The sequence below is a fragment of the Palaemon carinicauda genome, chromosome 8, assembly GCF_036898095.1.
Source record: "Palaemon carinicauda isolate YSFRI2023 chromosome 8, ASM3689809v2, whole genome shotgun sequence".
NCBI classification, from domain to species: domain Eukaryota; kingdom Metazoa; phylum Arthropoda; class Malacostraca; order Decapoda; family Palaemonidae; genus Palaemon; species Palaemon carinicauda.
The window spans coordinates 21,712,629-21,728,809 of NC_090732.1; the positions used below are offsets into that span (position 1 = coordinate 21,712,629).

Here is a 16,181-nt window from a genome sequence, read left to right on the forward strand (position 1 = left end):
AAAGACATCAATCGAGTTTGGAGAAAGAGAGCTACAGTACCTTTAAGAGACAAGGTCTCGAAGATCCCCTCTGTCTTAAAAATGAGACTACGCCCATGGTCCGAACCGAAGAACCTCTCCAAATCGGTACCTTAGAAAGTATCATCGGCCTTCTCCAATTCACTTCAATAACAAAAATTCAAAGACATCAATCGAGTTTGGAGAAAGGGAGCTACAGTACCTTTAAGAGACAAGGTCTCGAAGATCCCCTCTGTCTTGAAAATGAGACTACGCCCATGGTCCGAACCGAAGAACCTCTCCAAATCGGTTCCTCTACAATTCCCACCTCCACAAGAGACATTCCATACAGCCGCGCCTCTAAGTGGATGGGGGGATTACTCCGAACATCAGATGTTTCAGGGGTCTTGGTCATCCGCCATGAAACAGACCCATATCAATGTTCTCGAAGCCATGGCAGTGTTCTTGACCCTGAAGAGACTCTCTCCTCCGAGGTCGAGCCACATCAGAGTAGTGTCAGCCAGCACAGACGTAGTACACTGCGTCAACAGGGGAGGATCCAAGTCACCCAACCTGAATCGGATCCTGGTCACTATCTTCGCCTGGCCAACAGAAAAGAACTGGATCCTGTCAGTAACTCACCTTGCGGGAGTCCAGAATGTGAGAGCGGACTCACTAGCCAGGACGAAACCACTGGAGTCAGAATGGTCTCTAGACATAATTTCATTCCGGTGGATACTCAGGAACCATTAGAAGAAGGTTTACCTATTTCCCCCAGTGAATCTTCTAATGAGACTTTTACACAAACTACGCTCCTTCCGGGGGGGGGGGGGCAGTGGCTTTAGTACCACCTCACTGGCCAAGAACAGTTGGTTTCCTCTCCTCCTCGAGTTGAAACTCCGTCCCTTCCGGATTCCGTTCCCCAAACTGACTCAAGTAATCCAAACTCACTGTGTCAGATTGCTCAAGGATAGCCAAAACTCTGACTTTGTGGACTACAGGAAGTTTGCAGCTCGTAGAGACGCGAACATTGAACCGGAAATCGATCTCTTCATCGAATCAGACAAAAGGGACTCGACAATTCGCCAATATCATTCGGCCGTTAACAACTAGCAGATTCCCTAAGAGTTCAGACCATACTCGTATGTCTCCGAATATAGACATCTCTTTCTTGAGGTTCTTATTTGGCAAAGGCCTAACAGTTAGCACTTTAACCACCATCAAGTCAGCTTTGAAGAAGATCTTCCTTGTTGGGTTTAACATTAACCTAGCTGATTCCTATTTCTCATCTATTCCAAAAACATGTGCTAGTCTTTGACCTTCGGTTCGGCCACAATAGGATTCTGGTCTATGAACGGTGTCCTCAAAACTTGCGCCGGACACGGACAATGAATCCTGCTCTTATCACCCTTCTTAGGAAGACTTTATTTCTAACGGCTTTGGCCTCAGGTGATGGAATATCAGAACTAGCAGCTCTCTCACGAGCCCGGAAAACAGATTTCCTCCCTTCAGCTGAAGAACTCCTTTCTCCAGACAATGCTTTCCTAGCTAAGAAATGAGGATCCGCAAAATAGGTGCTCCCCTCGGAAGATTATTCTTCTTCCCCAGGATCTTTTCTCTGTGTTCAGTCACTACTCTCAAGGCCTTTTTTAGCTAGAACTGCCACCCGCTCGTCTGGCCCCTTGGTTATCGGGGAACAAGGAGGTACTATTTCCATTCACAGTATCAGGCAACAAATCCTCTACTTCTTTAAACATACTAATCCGGAATCATTTCCCCAGGCTCATGATATACGGACAGTAGATACCTACATCAATTACTTCCAGAACAGGGACTTTGATGATTTTAAAAAAATATACGGGTTGGAAATCCCCTATGGTTGTCAAACGCAACTATCTATAGTTCTTACAGGCCCTTAAATACCCGACGATGGCAGCGGGGAGCCTTTTCCCTCTCCATTAATCTCTGCTTCATCTTTTCTTCCATCTCTTCTCTTCTCCCTCCTACCCGCCACTCACACCACGTCGCCACTCGCCTGGGTAGTTCGTTAGCCCTATGATTTTTGCCATGTTTAATTCCTATGGTTTAATTGTTATTGTAGTTACCGTTCCTTTAAGGTTTAGATATGCTTAGACATGTAAGGTTTGATGCCTTTTGCGATTCGACACTCAGTTGATTTCTTGTCGTCTTAGTTATTTAGGTAGTTGGTAATTGGACGTTTCTTACATTATTATATTATATTATTGTCGTACATGGTGATAGTATTCTCCGCATTATGTTATTACTTTATTGGGCTTGGAAGGCATTCTCTGGTACATTTTCATCGTCCGTCACAGATCGACCCAGAAAAGCGATTTTGACGAAGGAAAAATCTATTTCTGGGGAGAGACCTGTGACGCCCGGTGAAACCCTTCCCGGTTATTTTTGTGCGGACCCACCCTTTCCTTGCCAAGCCATATGTTCTTGCAGAAGGATGACCTGGAGAGCGCGATTAGAAGGTGTCGGTGGGGTAGTCCAACTGTATTCTCTAGGGCCTGTCACAGCCCTCCCCTTTGATGAAGGGATTATCTAAATGGAAGACAGCCTGTGAATAGTGGTTTTCACACGCCCTTGTTAAATACACGACACCCACAAGGTGATCGCGCGAGGGTTGTAACCTCTGCATTCCATGCTTTTATCTTTCTCTAGTATATTTGGAAGATTTATATTAGAAAAGTGTAAAGAAGGACCCTTTTCACCGGGCGTCACAGGTCTCTCCCCAGAAATAGATTTTTCCTTCGTCAAAATCCCTTTTTACTAACTTCCACTCCTCCTCTAAATTGCCAGTTTCTCTTACTTTCACTTCATCATATGTCATTTTCAACTATTCCTGATATTTTTTTTTTACCCCCGGTTTTATTACCTCTTCAACCCTCACTAGCTCCCTTTTACATCCACCTACTCTATTCCCCCACTCTTTTGCTACAACTACTTTTTCTTCCACCAAAAAATGATCAGACATACCGTTAGCCATACCCCTAAACACGTGCACGTCTTTCAATCTTCCAAACATTCTTTTAGTTATCAACACATAATCCATTAATGCCCTTTCTACTACTCTTCCATTTGCCACTCTTACCCATGTATACTTATTTTTATCCTTCTTTTTGAAAAAGCTATTACTTATCACCATGTCTTGCTTAACACACATATCTACCAGTCTCTCACCACTCTCATTTTCACCTGGTACGCCATGCTTGTGGGAAGTATCAGTATTAAATCTATACTGTACTAGGTTACACAAGGGAAGTGGTTATTACATGCAGATAGGTGTGGCCAGCGTGTAGAGGACCCATGGTGCTGTGAACCCCAGAGAGGGGGAAGATGAAGAAAAGAAGGAACTAGTCATTCTAATACATTCATCCCAGACTAATCCTGGGTAACCAATCCCCTCAACCATCTGCTACTTGTCCATCAAGGACCCTAAGGTACTGAATACTAAACCATCTGTTGTGTAGTCACCACAAGACAGATGAAAAAGGTATCCATGTTCCTGTGGGTCAAGTCTTGCAGGTAATAGGCTGTGAAGGTCATTTGACGCTTCCACACATCCACTTGCAATACCTGCGCCACAGAGTAGTTGCATTTAAACGCCAGTGACGTATTTATGCCCCTGGCATCGTGATTTCTTAGTTGACCAGCAGGAGGAAGGTCTGGATTCACTGCAAGAGCAATGACCCTGAGAATCAAAGCTGAAATGGTCTTCTTTGTGACCCTCCTCTTGACCGGCTCCATACTGACAAGAGTGCTGACACTCGGGCGCGAGCTGCTGCAGTGCGTTTATGGTAGTACAGTGATACCTCTACATACGATCTTGATTCGTTCCAGAAACTACTTCGTATGTTAAAACGATCGTATGTTGGAGCAAATATTCCCATAAGAATACATGGTAATTGATTTAATTCGTTCCACAGCCTAAAAACCCATAATAAATCCTTAATAAATGGCTACACATAATTACACGTGACATTAATACCATAACTGTATAATAAATACATATTACAAACCAAAAAAAAGAATAATAATAATGAAATAATAAATAAAAAACAGGTTGTAATGTAACACTTTACCTTAGCGACAGGCCAGTGCAGGTGTAGGGACTTCTACGCAGGAGACGGAAGATCAGCGAGGAGGTAGGGACGGTGACTTTGTACGATAACGTGTACGATAACTTACACTAACTTACACTACTACGTGAACTTTAACTTAGCTTATTTTTTTTTCATTTTTATAATTTTATATTTTTCTTTTACATTTTTTCTTTTCTTATTTTTAATTTTCATCACTTTCACTCGATTCGGTCTTCCTTTTCTTTGCTTCACTTTCTTTCTTTTCATCATGATCACTAGACCGTTTTAAAGATTTTTTTAAAGAAACTATCGAGTGAAAGTTGCTTTGTACGGCTTTTGAGGATTTTTCTAAAATGCGTTAAGCAAACATCATCGAACTGCGCAACAACACGGCAAACCTTAAGTTTCTGTGGGTGATGCTTGTCGATGAAATCAATGTGTTGTTGATATGCCAACATCTATTTTATCTCCACCGTACCTAAGATTTCGCCTACCTCCTCGATCTCCTCCGACTCACTCAACTGCGCTTGGAACTCATCATGCTGCATGGCTTGCAGCTCCTTGAGTTCCTCGGTGGTGAGCTCTTCGTGATGCTCATCGACAAGTTCGGTGATGTCATCTTTATCCACCTCCAGACCCATGGACTTGCCAAGGGATACAATCTCTTCGACGTCTTCCTCGGCGGCAACCACAGGTTCATTCTCGGGGCCAAAACCTTCAAAATCTCTGGGAGCAACAGCATCAGGCCCAAGCTTCTTCCAAGCGGAATTCAGGGTCCGACGAGTTACTCCCTCCCAAGCCTGATCAATGATCTTTAAGCAGTGCACGATATTGAAGTGGCTGCTCCAAAATTCACGCAAAGTTAAGTTGGTGCTTTGCGTGACATTAAAGCACTGCTTAAATAAGTGCTTGGTGTACAGCTTCTTGAAATTAGAGATGACTTGCTGGTCCATGGGCTGGAGGATAGGGGTGGTATTCAGTGGAAGATACAACACCTTGATGAATTTGTATTCGTCGATGATATCATCTTCGAGTCCGGGGGGGGGGGGGGGTGAGCGGGTGCATTGTCCAAACAAAGCAAGCACTTCAAAGGCAAATTCCTCTCCTGAAGATACTTCTTGACAGCAGGGCCAAAAATGACAAATTCAGAGATAATTTGTATTTTTCCTAACCATACAAACCTTAGCTATTTACATTGGGTATTACTTTTGGCGTAGCTGAAATGACGAGCCATTAGATTTTAACGAGGGCTTCCTACCCCACGCTAGTTAGCAGGGGTAGGGGGAGGGGTAGCTTGCTACCCCTCCCTCCCTCACACACCGGTGAAATGTCTCACTTCACTTAGAGGTAGGACTTGACTTGGGGGACAGGGCTGGCGGGCAAATATGTGTAAATAGCTAAGGTTTGTATGGATGGGAAAAATACAAATTATCTCCAAATTTGTCATTTGTTCCGTAACCGAAATACAAACCACGCTATTTACATTGGGTGACTAACCCCTTAGGAAGGGTGGAAAGTCCCCAGCCATACTGGCTTCGGCTTACCCGGGGACTCAGAATCCGAGTGAGTCGCACTCGAGAAAAGGAGTCCCTGCACCTCACAAGTTCCTTGCTCCGCAAGGAAACGTGGGGCCTACATAAGCTTGTGTGTGAAGGAAGAAAGAGTGACCCGTCCTAGGCAGTTGACCTGGAGTTCCAGAAGGCACTCTGGGTTAGGACGTTCCCAATATCACCTCGTCAGGGTATGGGGGACGCGACAGTATTCACTCAATACTCGGAACATAAGGAAGCATGGTTTACCTGCAGATGTTTGAGGTCAGCTATGCAGAGACCAGGATGCTGCTTCCCCAGTAGAGGGGATGATGAAGAAAGAAGTACGGGCCAGACATACTTCTTTCGTTCATGCAGAGTAAAACCTGATAACAATGCCCTCAACCTTCTGCTACCTGTCCAAAAAGGAGCCAGAGGTTAGACCAGCTGTTGTGTAGCCACCACAGAGCGATAGAAACGTATCGATACTCCTGTGGGTCACGTCCTGCAGGAAGCGGGCTGCGAAGGTCATTAGACGCTTCCAGACTCCAGCTTGTAGCACCTGCGTCACAGAGTAGTTCTACTCGAAGGCGAGGGACGTTGCGATGTATCCGACATCATGCTGTAGGGCGACGAGACGGGGGAGGGTCTGGATTCAGGTCGAGATGAATGCCCTTGAGTCCAAGCTGAAGAGGTATACTGGTGACTCTCCCGTGTCCTCCCTGTGCTCCCAAACCAGCTTGCACGTGAGGACAAACTGCAGCTGTTCTCAAAGATAACCCCTCGATTCCTTTACTGGCAGGAAGGAGAAGGTCTGGATCATCTGATACAGAACGGAGACTCAAAATCTTGAAGGAGTCGAATCGAAGGTCCGGGACTCCAAGATTCTAAGTCCAGAAAACAACTCTGGAGCGAACCTGAATGTTGCCTTCCCCTATCCTCTTGAAAGGGCGGAGTCGTACGAGACCATGAAGATTGCTTACACATTGGCCGAGGCCAGAGTGAGCAGGAGCACCGTCCCCCAAGACGGAATACAATCAGAGGCCTGACGTAATGGTTCTTGAGAAGATCTCTTAAGGGACTAAAGAGTCCGAACCATGCTCCATGGAGGAGGTCTCACTCCGACTGGGGGCAGGGACGTTCGCAGCTTCGCATGAGCGAAGACAGGTCCAGCGGGAAGGAAAAAGTCTATTCCTTTCAGCCTGAAGGCCAGGGAAAGGCTGAGCGATAGGCTTCACTGCCGAGAGCGGAAAAGAGTTTCCTCCCGCCGAAAAGCAATAACTCCATTATTGCTGGAGAAGAGGCCTCAAGGGAAGAGGTATCTCTCCCACGACACCAACCACAGAAGACTCTCCACTTCGCCTGGTAGACCCCTGCGGATGACTATCGCAGGTGACGCGACCTCCACTCCGCGACTGTAGCGGGTTGTCTCTTCTTGAGGGGGCGGCGTAGTGTCTCCAGGCGTGAAGCCGAAGCAATGCAACGGCTCGTGAAAGATGTTGTAGTGTGGTTGTTTGAGTAGCCTGTGTCGTGGAAGAAGCTCTCCCGGGAGTTCCGTCAGGGGAAGCAGAGGTTCCGGAAACCGTTCTGCGTATAGTCACAGCGGAGCTCTCAGGGCCATCGAAAGGTTAACAGACAACCTGGTCTTGTTGAGACCCATTCTCAACAGACAACAAAGGTGGGAAGACGCAGGTGTCGATGTTGTCCCACCATCACCGGAATGGATCTTGCCAAAGAGTCTTGGGGTCTGAGACTGGAGGGAAGAACAGCGGAAGCTTGAAGTTCCAGGCTGTCGTGATCAGGTCCCCCAGGCCAGGACTTGTTGGTTACTATAGGCCAAAGACCCCCAGGTACTCTCTATCTGCGAGGCTCTGCTCAGATAGTCGGAGAGAACATTCCTCTGCCCGGAATGAGCGAGCCGATAGTGGTATTGAGAGGACCTCAGATCATCTCAGTATCTATACTGCAAGATGCGAAAGTATGAAAATGCGCCTCCCTGCTGGTTGGAATACGCCAGTACCATGAAGTCGTCGCGCACGGAGCGACTCGGCAGGGTCTGTAGGATCTGTAGAGGGGCCAGACTACGGCCCATAAGCCTGCCTGAATGATGGGGAGGTACCCTTCAGGTCCTGACCATAGGCCTGAACTGGAACATGCCCCCCCTTTTCTTTGACGAGTCCGAGAACAGCCTCAAATGTGGGGAAAGGACGAGAATATCCACTCCCATGCAAGAGGTTCCATAGGTCAACCCATTGCAGGTCTAAACGTTCCGCTGGTCCCACAGGGACCAGAAAGTCCGGTTAATTGTTGCTTGGATACCACCGGAACTTGGGCCGCCTCACAGGGAACGTATCCTGAGGCGACCGTTCAGAACTAGACGGGTCAATGAGGAAAAGAGACCCAGGAAACGTTCCAAGATAAGGCTGAAAGCTCTCCTTGACTGAGAACAGGTACTGCGACTCTCCTCAGCATTGCCACAGTCAACTGAAGGGAAGGCTCGGAGAAGGAGTCAACAGCATCTGGTGTTCCCAGGCGGTCACCCATCCAAGTACTGACCAGACCCAACGTTGCTTAACTTCGCTGATCGGACGAGAAGCGGTGTTTTCAACGTGGTATGGCCGTTGACTCAATATCATGGCTAGATACTCCAGATGTTGAGGCAGAAGTAGAGAAGGCTCCTAGCAAATTCCCATGATCCCTCACTCTTGGTAAAGACCCAGAAGCTTGTCCCGGCGTTGAAGAAGGTCGAACCCGAGCCTACCGGAGTTGACCAGACCTCCAAAAAGCGAAGGAGGCAGAAGCCTGCTCCTGAGCGGCCATGAGGAAAGCAGGGAGAGTTCTCTGGGGAAAAACCTGCGATGCCGCGGCGGGATCGCCACACCGCATCTTAAGCAGGAACACCTGTGGTCTAGGCTAAATTCCAAGAGCTTCCTGGAAGATGGATGGAATGGAACAGAAGTACCCATCCTTCCGATCCAGGGCCTAAGGAGTCCTGCAGCCTCGTTACCAGTCTGATCGACTCTGCTGTTCCACGCTGGACGAAGTTTGTTCGACAAACTTGATCAGAGCTGAGAGGTCGATGACGGAACTCCCGTCTCAGATGCCTTCCCAGAAGAAAGGATCAACTGAAGAAGCCGGGGGGGGGGGGAAGCCGTCGACGACCCTATGGAGGACCTTCTCCTAAGGCATGGATCCTTTTGCCCAACGTGCAAACCTCTTGCCGACCCCATGGCATAGAGGCTCAGTGACACTGGATTCGCTGACAGTGAAGGAGAGATGGTAAGAGCGAGGCGCGATATCCTTGGGTGATCACGGAGATCGTGCAGGAATCGGCATCGGGAGGCTGTTATCCGGACGAGTAACCTTAGGCATCCCCCCAGCGTGAGACCTGCAAGGGGGATTGTGAATCCTAGAGTTTGTGAACTCTGCCGCTCCCTCTAGGATTATGCCCCCCCGGGAGAGCCTCCCATGCTATCTATCCCTGACAGGAGGGGACTTCTATTGTACACCTTGTCTTAGCTGCCGTAGCTGGTTCCGATAACTTAGGCTGACAAGGCTGAATGAAGAGGCGTCAGAGGCCTGCAGGGTCTGGATGTAAGCGCCTTGGAGGAGTGAAAACGGAATGCGACTTCCTCCGCCCAACAACTGTCCATTTCTCTGTCCTTGGGCTCAAAAAAAGCTCTTCCCAAGGGTGGAAGAGTGTCTGAGCTTCTCGACATTCACGGATGAGACACCCGAGAGGAAGCCCTTGGACACTGCGTCTAGATGCTCCAACATCGAGGTTGCCCGCAAGTTCGAAACTTGGCGACGGAACGCAAAGGTGCTTGAGCCCGAGAGGAGGAAAGTACCCATGATCTTCCTGGGGCTTCCTAGTACAAAACCTCGGGTCGCAACCGAGGAGGGAAAGGCCTGGTAAGCCCCTTCCACGAGAGGTGAAGAGGAAGGGCTAAACCAGCCACCCCTTGCCCGACTGAGAAATCTCAAAAGGAAAACTCCCTGGCAAGACCCTTCCAGGGAATGACGAAGAGAAAGGACTAACCCAGGTTCTGGAAAGAAGAATGTTGCACAGACCTCCCTGAAGATTCTTCCTGCTCTAGCACGAGCCATGCTCTGCGTTTACGGGGTGAAGACCGTGCTCTGGAAATATGCGCTTCAGAAGACCCGCCAGGCTGGCCGTGTTGCGAAACCCCGACGGGAATCGCGGTCGCCATTGCCCTAGCACTCGCGCGATGGTAAATCAATGGTTCGCGCGTGGGCGAACGTGGAAGCGCCCGTGCGCGGGCACGCAGGAGCGCAGACGAAAGTGCGCGCGGGAGCGCAGAAGGAGGACGGGCGAGAGCTGGCGGTCGGAATCCGATAGTTCACAGGCGAGCGATGACACGTAGGCAAGCGATGGCTTACTGCAGGAATCGAGCTGGCGCTCGCGCGAGGGAACACCGTTGGTTCACTCGCGGGCGAACATGCGCGTAAGCGCGCAGGCACGTGGGCGTGCGGTCGCGTGGGCGTGCGGTCGCGTGTGCCTGTGGGCGTGTGGTCGCGTAGGCACGTGGGCGCGCGGTCGGGAGACCGATGGCGCGTAGGCGGGCGATGGCGCGTTGACGAGCGATGGCGCGTCTTGGCGAGCAATGGCCCGTAGGCGTGAAGGCACGTTGGCAAGCGATGACGCGTTGGCAAGCGACGGTGCGTTGGCGAGCGGTGGTGCGTTAACAAAACGCTAGGGCGCAGGCGAAGAATCGTGCGGGTGCGTAGGAGATCGCTGACGCGTAAGAAACTAGGGACGGTTGACGGCAAGCGCTGATGCGAGCTGTCAATCAGGCGATCCTGGACGTTCAGGAAAAACCATTGGCGCCCATTGGTGCGTGGCAGGAAAGGACGCGCAGATGTGCGCTGGCGATTTGAAGAAAGCTGGCGCACAGAAGGACAGAAGTAAAGGTGAGCGCCGGCGAGCAGGAGGAAGATCTACGGCAAGACTCAGCTACCGGAGATCGTGGTCCACAGCAGGCGAGCGCTAGATCGCTACTGATGGTGTCCAGGGAAACTGTAACGTGTGGAAGATCGATAGGGAGCAGGCGATCAATGGTGTGTTGGTGAACGCCGGCGCGTAGGCAAGCGATGGCGCGTTGGCGCATGGTGCTTGCGCGCAGGCGAAAGATGACGCGGGCGGTCAGGAGATGTTCAGGGGATCGCTGACGCACTGGGGATCGTTGACGCACAGGAGATCGCTGACGAGCAGGCGAACGTTGACGCGTCTGTGGTCGCTGGCGAGCTGGAGATCGCTGGCGAGCAGAAGGGCGACGCGTGGAATCCTGTGTGTACAGTAGCTTTAGAAGCACGCGTAGGCGACCGCGAGCGTTGCTGCGCTGGAACAGACTGACGAGCCGGATCGCGAGGGCGAGGAGAGAAGAGTCCTTGTCCAAGACCTGAACCGAAGTTCCAGGTCGTGCGGGCGAACGTGGGCGCACAGGGCGCGTATCAGGAACTGGGAGCGCAGGTGCGCTCTGACGGCCAGGAGATCTAGAGCGCTCAGGAGACCGATGGCGCGCAGGGCGCACAACAGGAACAGCAGGATGTTCGGAGTCCTCAGGAGAGCGCTGGCGAGCAGAGGGGCGATGATCATCAGGAGAGCGCTGGCAAACAGGAGAGCGCTAGCGATCAGGAGAGCGCCTTGGCGCTAACACTGCAGAAGGGCGCGCAGGAGAACCCTGACGCGCAAGGGAAGCACCCACACCGTGGGAGGCAACCCTTTGCCCCGATTGGACCGTTGCCCGTCGGATGACGAGGTCAGACTGCTGTCCATCTACGCCAGGGGCGGAAGGTCTGGAAGGCGCTGGAGATCGATCCCCGGAGAGATCTAAGTAGGAAGGAGCTGCAGGCTGCAAACGACGAGGATAAGATTAAAAAAGGCGCCTCTTAGCACCCTTATATGGAGACGGGAGGCCCTTACGACGTAGCGGACGGTGAGCCTTACGGTGAAGGCGGCCAACAGCAACAACAGCAGAAGAGTCCTCCGAAGAGGAGTCACTATGAGTGTCCTCCCTCGTGAACGAGAGAAACACTTCGTAGAAGAGACGGGTCAGCCAGTGACCTTAAAAGAGCAATCCTCCGAAGAGGGGCTCCTGCAGTTGCCCAGCCCCTTGAGCGTAACTGCAGGTGCGACCGCTTAGCACCAAGAGCATAGTCACACTAAAAAAAGGCAAGAGGAGATCCCCCCAAAGGGAAAAAAAACTCAAGCCTGGACAAGAAAACTTCCCTCGGAAGGAAAGTTACCCACCCAAGGAGGCCAGCCTCCAGAGTGTTCTAAAATGAACTGGAGAGCTGTCAAGTCGTCACGGGAGTACTTCCAGGAAAAGGAGACACGCCCCTAACGAAGATCTATAGGGGAGGCAGCAACAGCAGATTCCCCAGGCCTCAACAAGACAGCTCACTCCGTCGTCACATTACAAAAACGAACTAGATCGTTAACTGTGAAAAATAAAAACAAAAAACATTAGTTTACATTCATTCCCCCGGGAAGACTCCGAAGAGGAATCCCGAGGGAAAAGAACACAAGAATTACACAATAGGCACGTGCCTTCACAACCACTTACACTCACGGAAGGAGAGCTGTGCCAAACACAGAATTATAACAATTATAATTATGTAACTATGTAATTATGTAATTTAAAAATGAATGAACACTAATTAAAGAACGAAAACCCCGAAAGGAATCGTTCTACAAAAGCTGAACAACCAACAAGTACAATTAGATTCATAAACTAATTGAGACAACATACGGCGTAGCAACCCCACCCACCCGGGAAGGAAGCTACTCAGACGTAGTAAAGGTAAAACATAGTAAAGGGTGAACGCCCTCAAAAGAGAGAGAGAAAAAGACCGTAGTCAAACTCGATCGCGACCCATGAAATTACACCGTGGTGGCCTAACTGCCGAGGGCTCCACGGAGATATCGTACACTACACACACAAGCACGAACTCTGAAAAGGAAACTTACCGATTTCTATACTCAAATATATACATAAACACGAAAAAATTTTTACATATATATTGAGTAAAAGAAAAGTAAGTGGTTAAGTAAAGACAAAACAAATAATGGCTGCCAAGCAAGGACGAAGACAGGCACGTCTGTCCATCGTCCGAACCAAAAGTGAAGCGAGACATTTCACCGGTGTGTGAGGGAGGGAGGGGTAGCAAGCTACCCCTCCCCCTACCCCTGCTAACTAGCGCGGGGTAGGAAACCCTCGTTAAAATCTAATGGCTCGTCATTTCAGCTATGCCGAAAGTAATACCCAATGTAAATAGCGTGGTTTGTATTTCGGTTACGGAACAAACTACGTTTACCCATTCCACAAAGATATGCCTAGTAACCCAAGCCTTAGAATTAGAACGCCATAGAACATGTAGCAGATCTTTATTAATTCTATGTGCTTTAAATGCCCAAGGGTTTTCGGAATGGTAAACTAACAAAGGCTTAATTTTGCAGTCCCCGCTGGCGTTGGCACAAAGCGCAAGAGTCAACCGATCCTTCATTGGCTTATGTCCAGGCATTTTCTTCTCTTCAGCGGTAATGTACGTTCGACTAGGCATCTTTTTCCAAAACAGACCGGTTTCATCACAGTTGAAAACCTGCTGCTCTACGTAACCTTCCTCCGCCACGATGCTTTCGAACTTTTTAACAGTCTTTAGCAGCCTTAGTGTCCGAACTCGAAGCTTCTCTATGACGAACAACTGAATGAATCCCGGTCCGTTTCCTAAATTTCTCGAACCAACTTCGAGAAACCTTGAATTCCTCCGTCGAAGGATCGGCTGAACTCTCCCCCACGTCACCCCGAGAGCGCGCTGCCTTCAAGTCACTGTAGATAGCGCTGGCCTCACAAATGATCGTTTCCGTGATCGTATCGCCAACAATCTCCTTGTCTTTGATCCATAACCCATTAACGCCTGACCTACTATATATAGTAGTACAATTGCTAGGACAAATTACACCCCAATTTTTTACGTTTTACTTATTGGTTTGCATATTCCTGAGTTCTTTTCAATCTAATCAATAATATAAACAGGAGTTTTTCTTTGAAGTATCCATATTTTTCGACTTTTTGACAAAATACCAAAGATATGTAGAATGTTTTTATATATTCCCATTTTTAATTTGAGCTCATGGTTACAAAGGTTCATTAAACATCTTTATACTGATACATATCATGACACTGAAAACCATGAATCAATTCATATATCAGAAATTGAGATAGCAATTGAAGCATAAATATTACAGGCTATTTTTCATTACCTACTATATATAGTAGGTCAGGCAGATTTGAAGCCAAAATATGGACCGGACAGGAAAAATCTTAGAAAAAGTATCACCCTAAAGCAAATTGGTTGTTTCTTCGTTAGATTAACTGCTTGTTCGCTATTTTCTGGTCCTTGGATGCATACCTCGTCGCTGGTGAAGTGACTTTCCAGCTAACAATGCCTTGGTAGTTTCAAACTTTCAGTTCCCTGTTATTATTCAAGCATTCTCATACTCTCAGGATACGACACATTACCAAGTCGCCGCTTATACTGGTCTTTGGATGCTGATGTTGGAGTCGAACTCGTTGCTAAGGCAATGTCACGTGATATATTTGAAGAAATATTACGGTTTCTGCCTTCCACTGATAATCAGGCACTAAACAAGGATGACAAACTGGCAAAAATCCGACCTCTAATGAATCATTTGAACACAAAATTTGCCATTGCTTACCCTATGGATCAACATATATCACTTGATGAAGCAATGATAGAATATTTTGGTAGGCATGGATGCAAACAGTGCATTCGGAATAAGCCTGTGAGATTTGGATTTAAAGCTTGGTGCCTAAATTCTCCACTTGGATATTTAGCTATGTTTGATGTATACCAAGGGACAGCCTTCGGGTTGAATCGTCACTATGAAGAAAGGTTTGGAAAAGGTGGGGACACTTTGATGATTTTATTTGAAAAACTACCAAGTCCTATCAAAGATCTACCAGTGAGGTTTTACTTCGACAACTACTTCATAAGTTTACCTTTAGTAAATCACCTACAAGAGATAAACTATGGAGTAACTGGAACAATAAGGGACAACAGAATTCCGAAGACTTGTCCTATAAACTCCACAAACGAAATGAAGAAGGTTCCTTGAGGAGATACGGATGTTGTTGTGGATAATATTCACAAGATCTTGTTGGTACGCTGGAAGGATAATGCAGTAGTGTCAGTGGTATCAAATATTTCTCATATTTATCCTCTGGAAAGTGTATCTCGATGGTCAGCATAGGACAAAAAGAAAATTAGTGTAAGTCGACCTTATCTCATCGGGGATTACAACAGGCACATGGGTGGCACTGATAGGATGAACCAAAACATCAATTGTTACTGTATATCCATTAGAATGAAAAAGTGGTGGTGGCCTATATTTTCTTGGGTAATTGATGCAACGATTCAGAACTGCTGGCTTATCGTGTTGATGAAAGCAACCTTCCACTGTTGTCATTCAAGCGCTACATTGCAAGGACATACCCTCAGCAGGCAGAACCACGTGTGGGAATAGGCCAGCCAAGACAGTCATCTTGGGTTATTCCAGATGTACGTTATGACAATATTGGTCACCTCGTCGAACCCCTTGGAAAACAGGCATGGAAATGTGCTCTATCCTCTTGCAAATCTCGTCCTTCGCAAGGGTGTATGAAGTGTGGAGTTCCATTGTGTGTGAAATGCTTTGTTAAATATCATCGTTGTGCTCTTTAGAATACTGCTAATTATAGTATGTGGTTTGTTATTGTGTGATATCATGGAATTTATCTCAAAATTTAACTGAGAATGAAGTTTCTCTGAAGCATGAACCAGTTTTATTTCTATTTTATTCTACAGTATCACAATTTTCTGTTAAACATTTCACTTGTAGAAGTAATAATTATTATCCATTTCACATATTCAAATACTGTCAGCACGTGCAAAAGTAATAGGGCTTACAAATACAACAAATTTTAGCAGTAAACTGCAATATTTCTTTGTGTTATTCCGTAATAAACGCATTGTTATTGAGTGTCTTGTTTCTAATACATCCTCCTTGTAATGAAAAAATACCAATAAAATTTTATTATAGAAAATAGTCTCCTCAATAAAAATGTGTACCCCTTATCCGCCTAACCTACTATATATAGTAGGTCCTATATATGGACAAATACCATGAAAAAAACATCAAATATATGATAATACCATATAAATATACATATTAAACTTAAATAATGAAAAAAATTAAGAAAAAAAAATTCAGGCAGTAATGGTTAACAAAAGTCGTTCTATCTCTTCAAGGGTAGGGCTATGACGTTTAGAAATAATCGTGATCCCCTTCGAAGGTTTCACTGATTTAATGGCTAACTTCTGTTTTATGATCATCGAGATCTTAGACATATTCCGGCCATATTGTTTAGCCAGATCGCTAACACGTACACCTCGCTCATGCTTTTCTATGATTTCCTGCTTTAATTCTAATGAAAGCATTGACTTCCTCTTTTTCTCACCACTG

The 16,181-nt window shown here is 47.4% G+C and overlaps 1 protein-coding gene and 1 non-coding gene across 2 annotated transcripts in view; one reads left to right on the top strand and one right to left on the bottom strand.

The window, feature by feature from the left end:
* The window catches only part of LOC137645124 (piggyBac transposable element-derived protein 3-like), a 29,456-nt gene extending 14,661 nt beyond the window's left edge, over nucleotides 1-14,795 (top strand). Inside the window, exon 2 of the mRNA XM_068377960.1 lies at nucleotides 14,164-14,795. Within this exon, the coding sequence (XP_068234061.1) occupies nucleotides 14,164-14,795 (632 nt within the window). The remainder of the gene's footprint in view (nucleotides 1-14,163) is intronic.
* Nucleotides 8,143-8,261, bottom strand: LOC137646148 (5S ribosomal RNA). The gene has a single exon (XR_011045407.1). It is a non-coding gene; the product is annotated as a 5S ribosomal RNA (ribosomal RNA).
* Nucleotides 14,796-16,181: the final 1,386 nt, after the last annotated feature.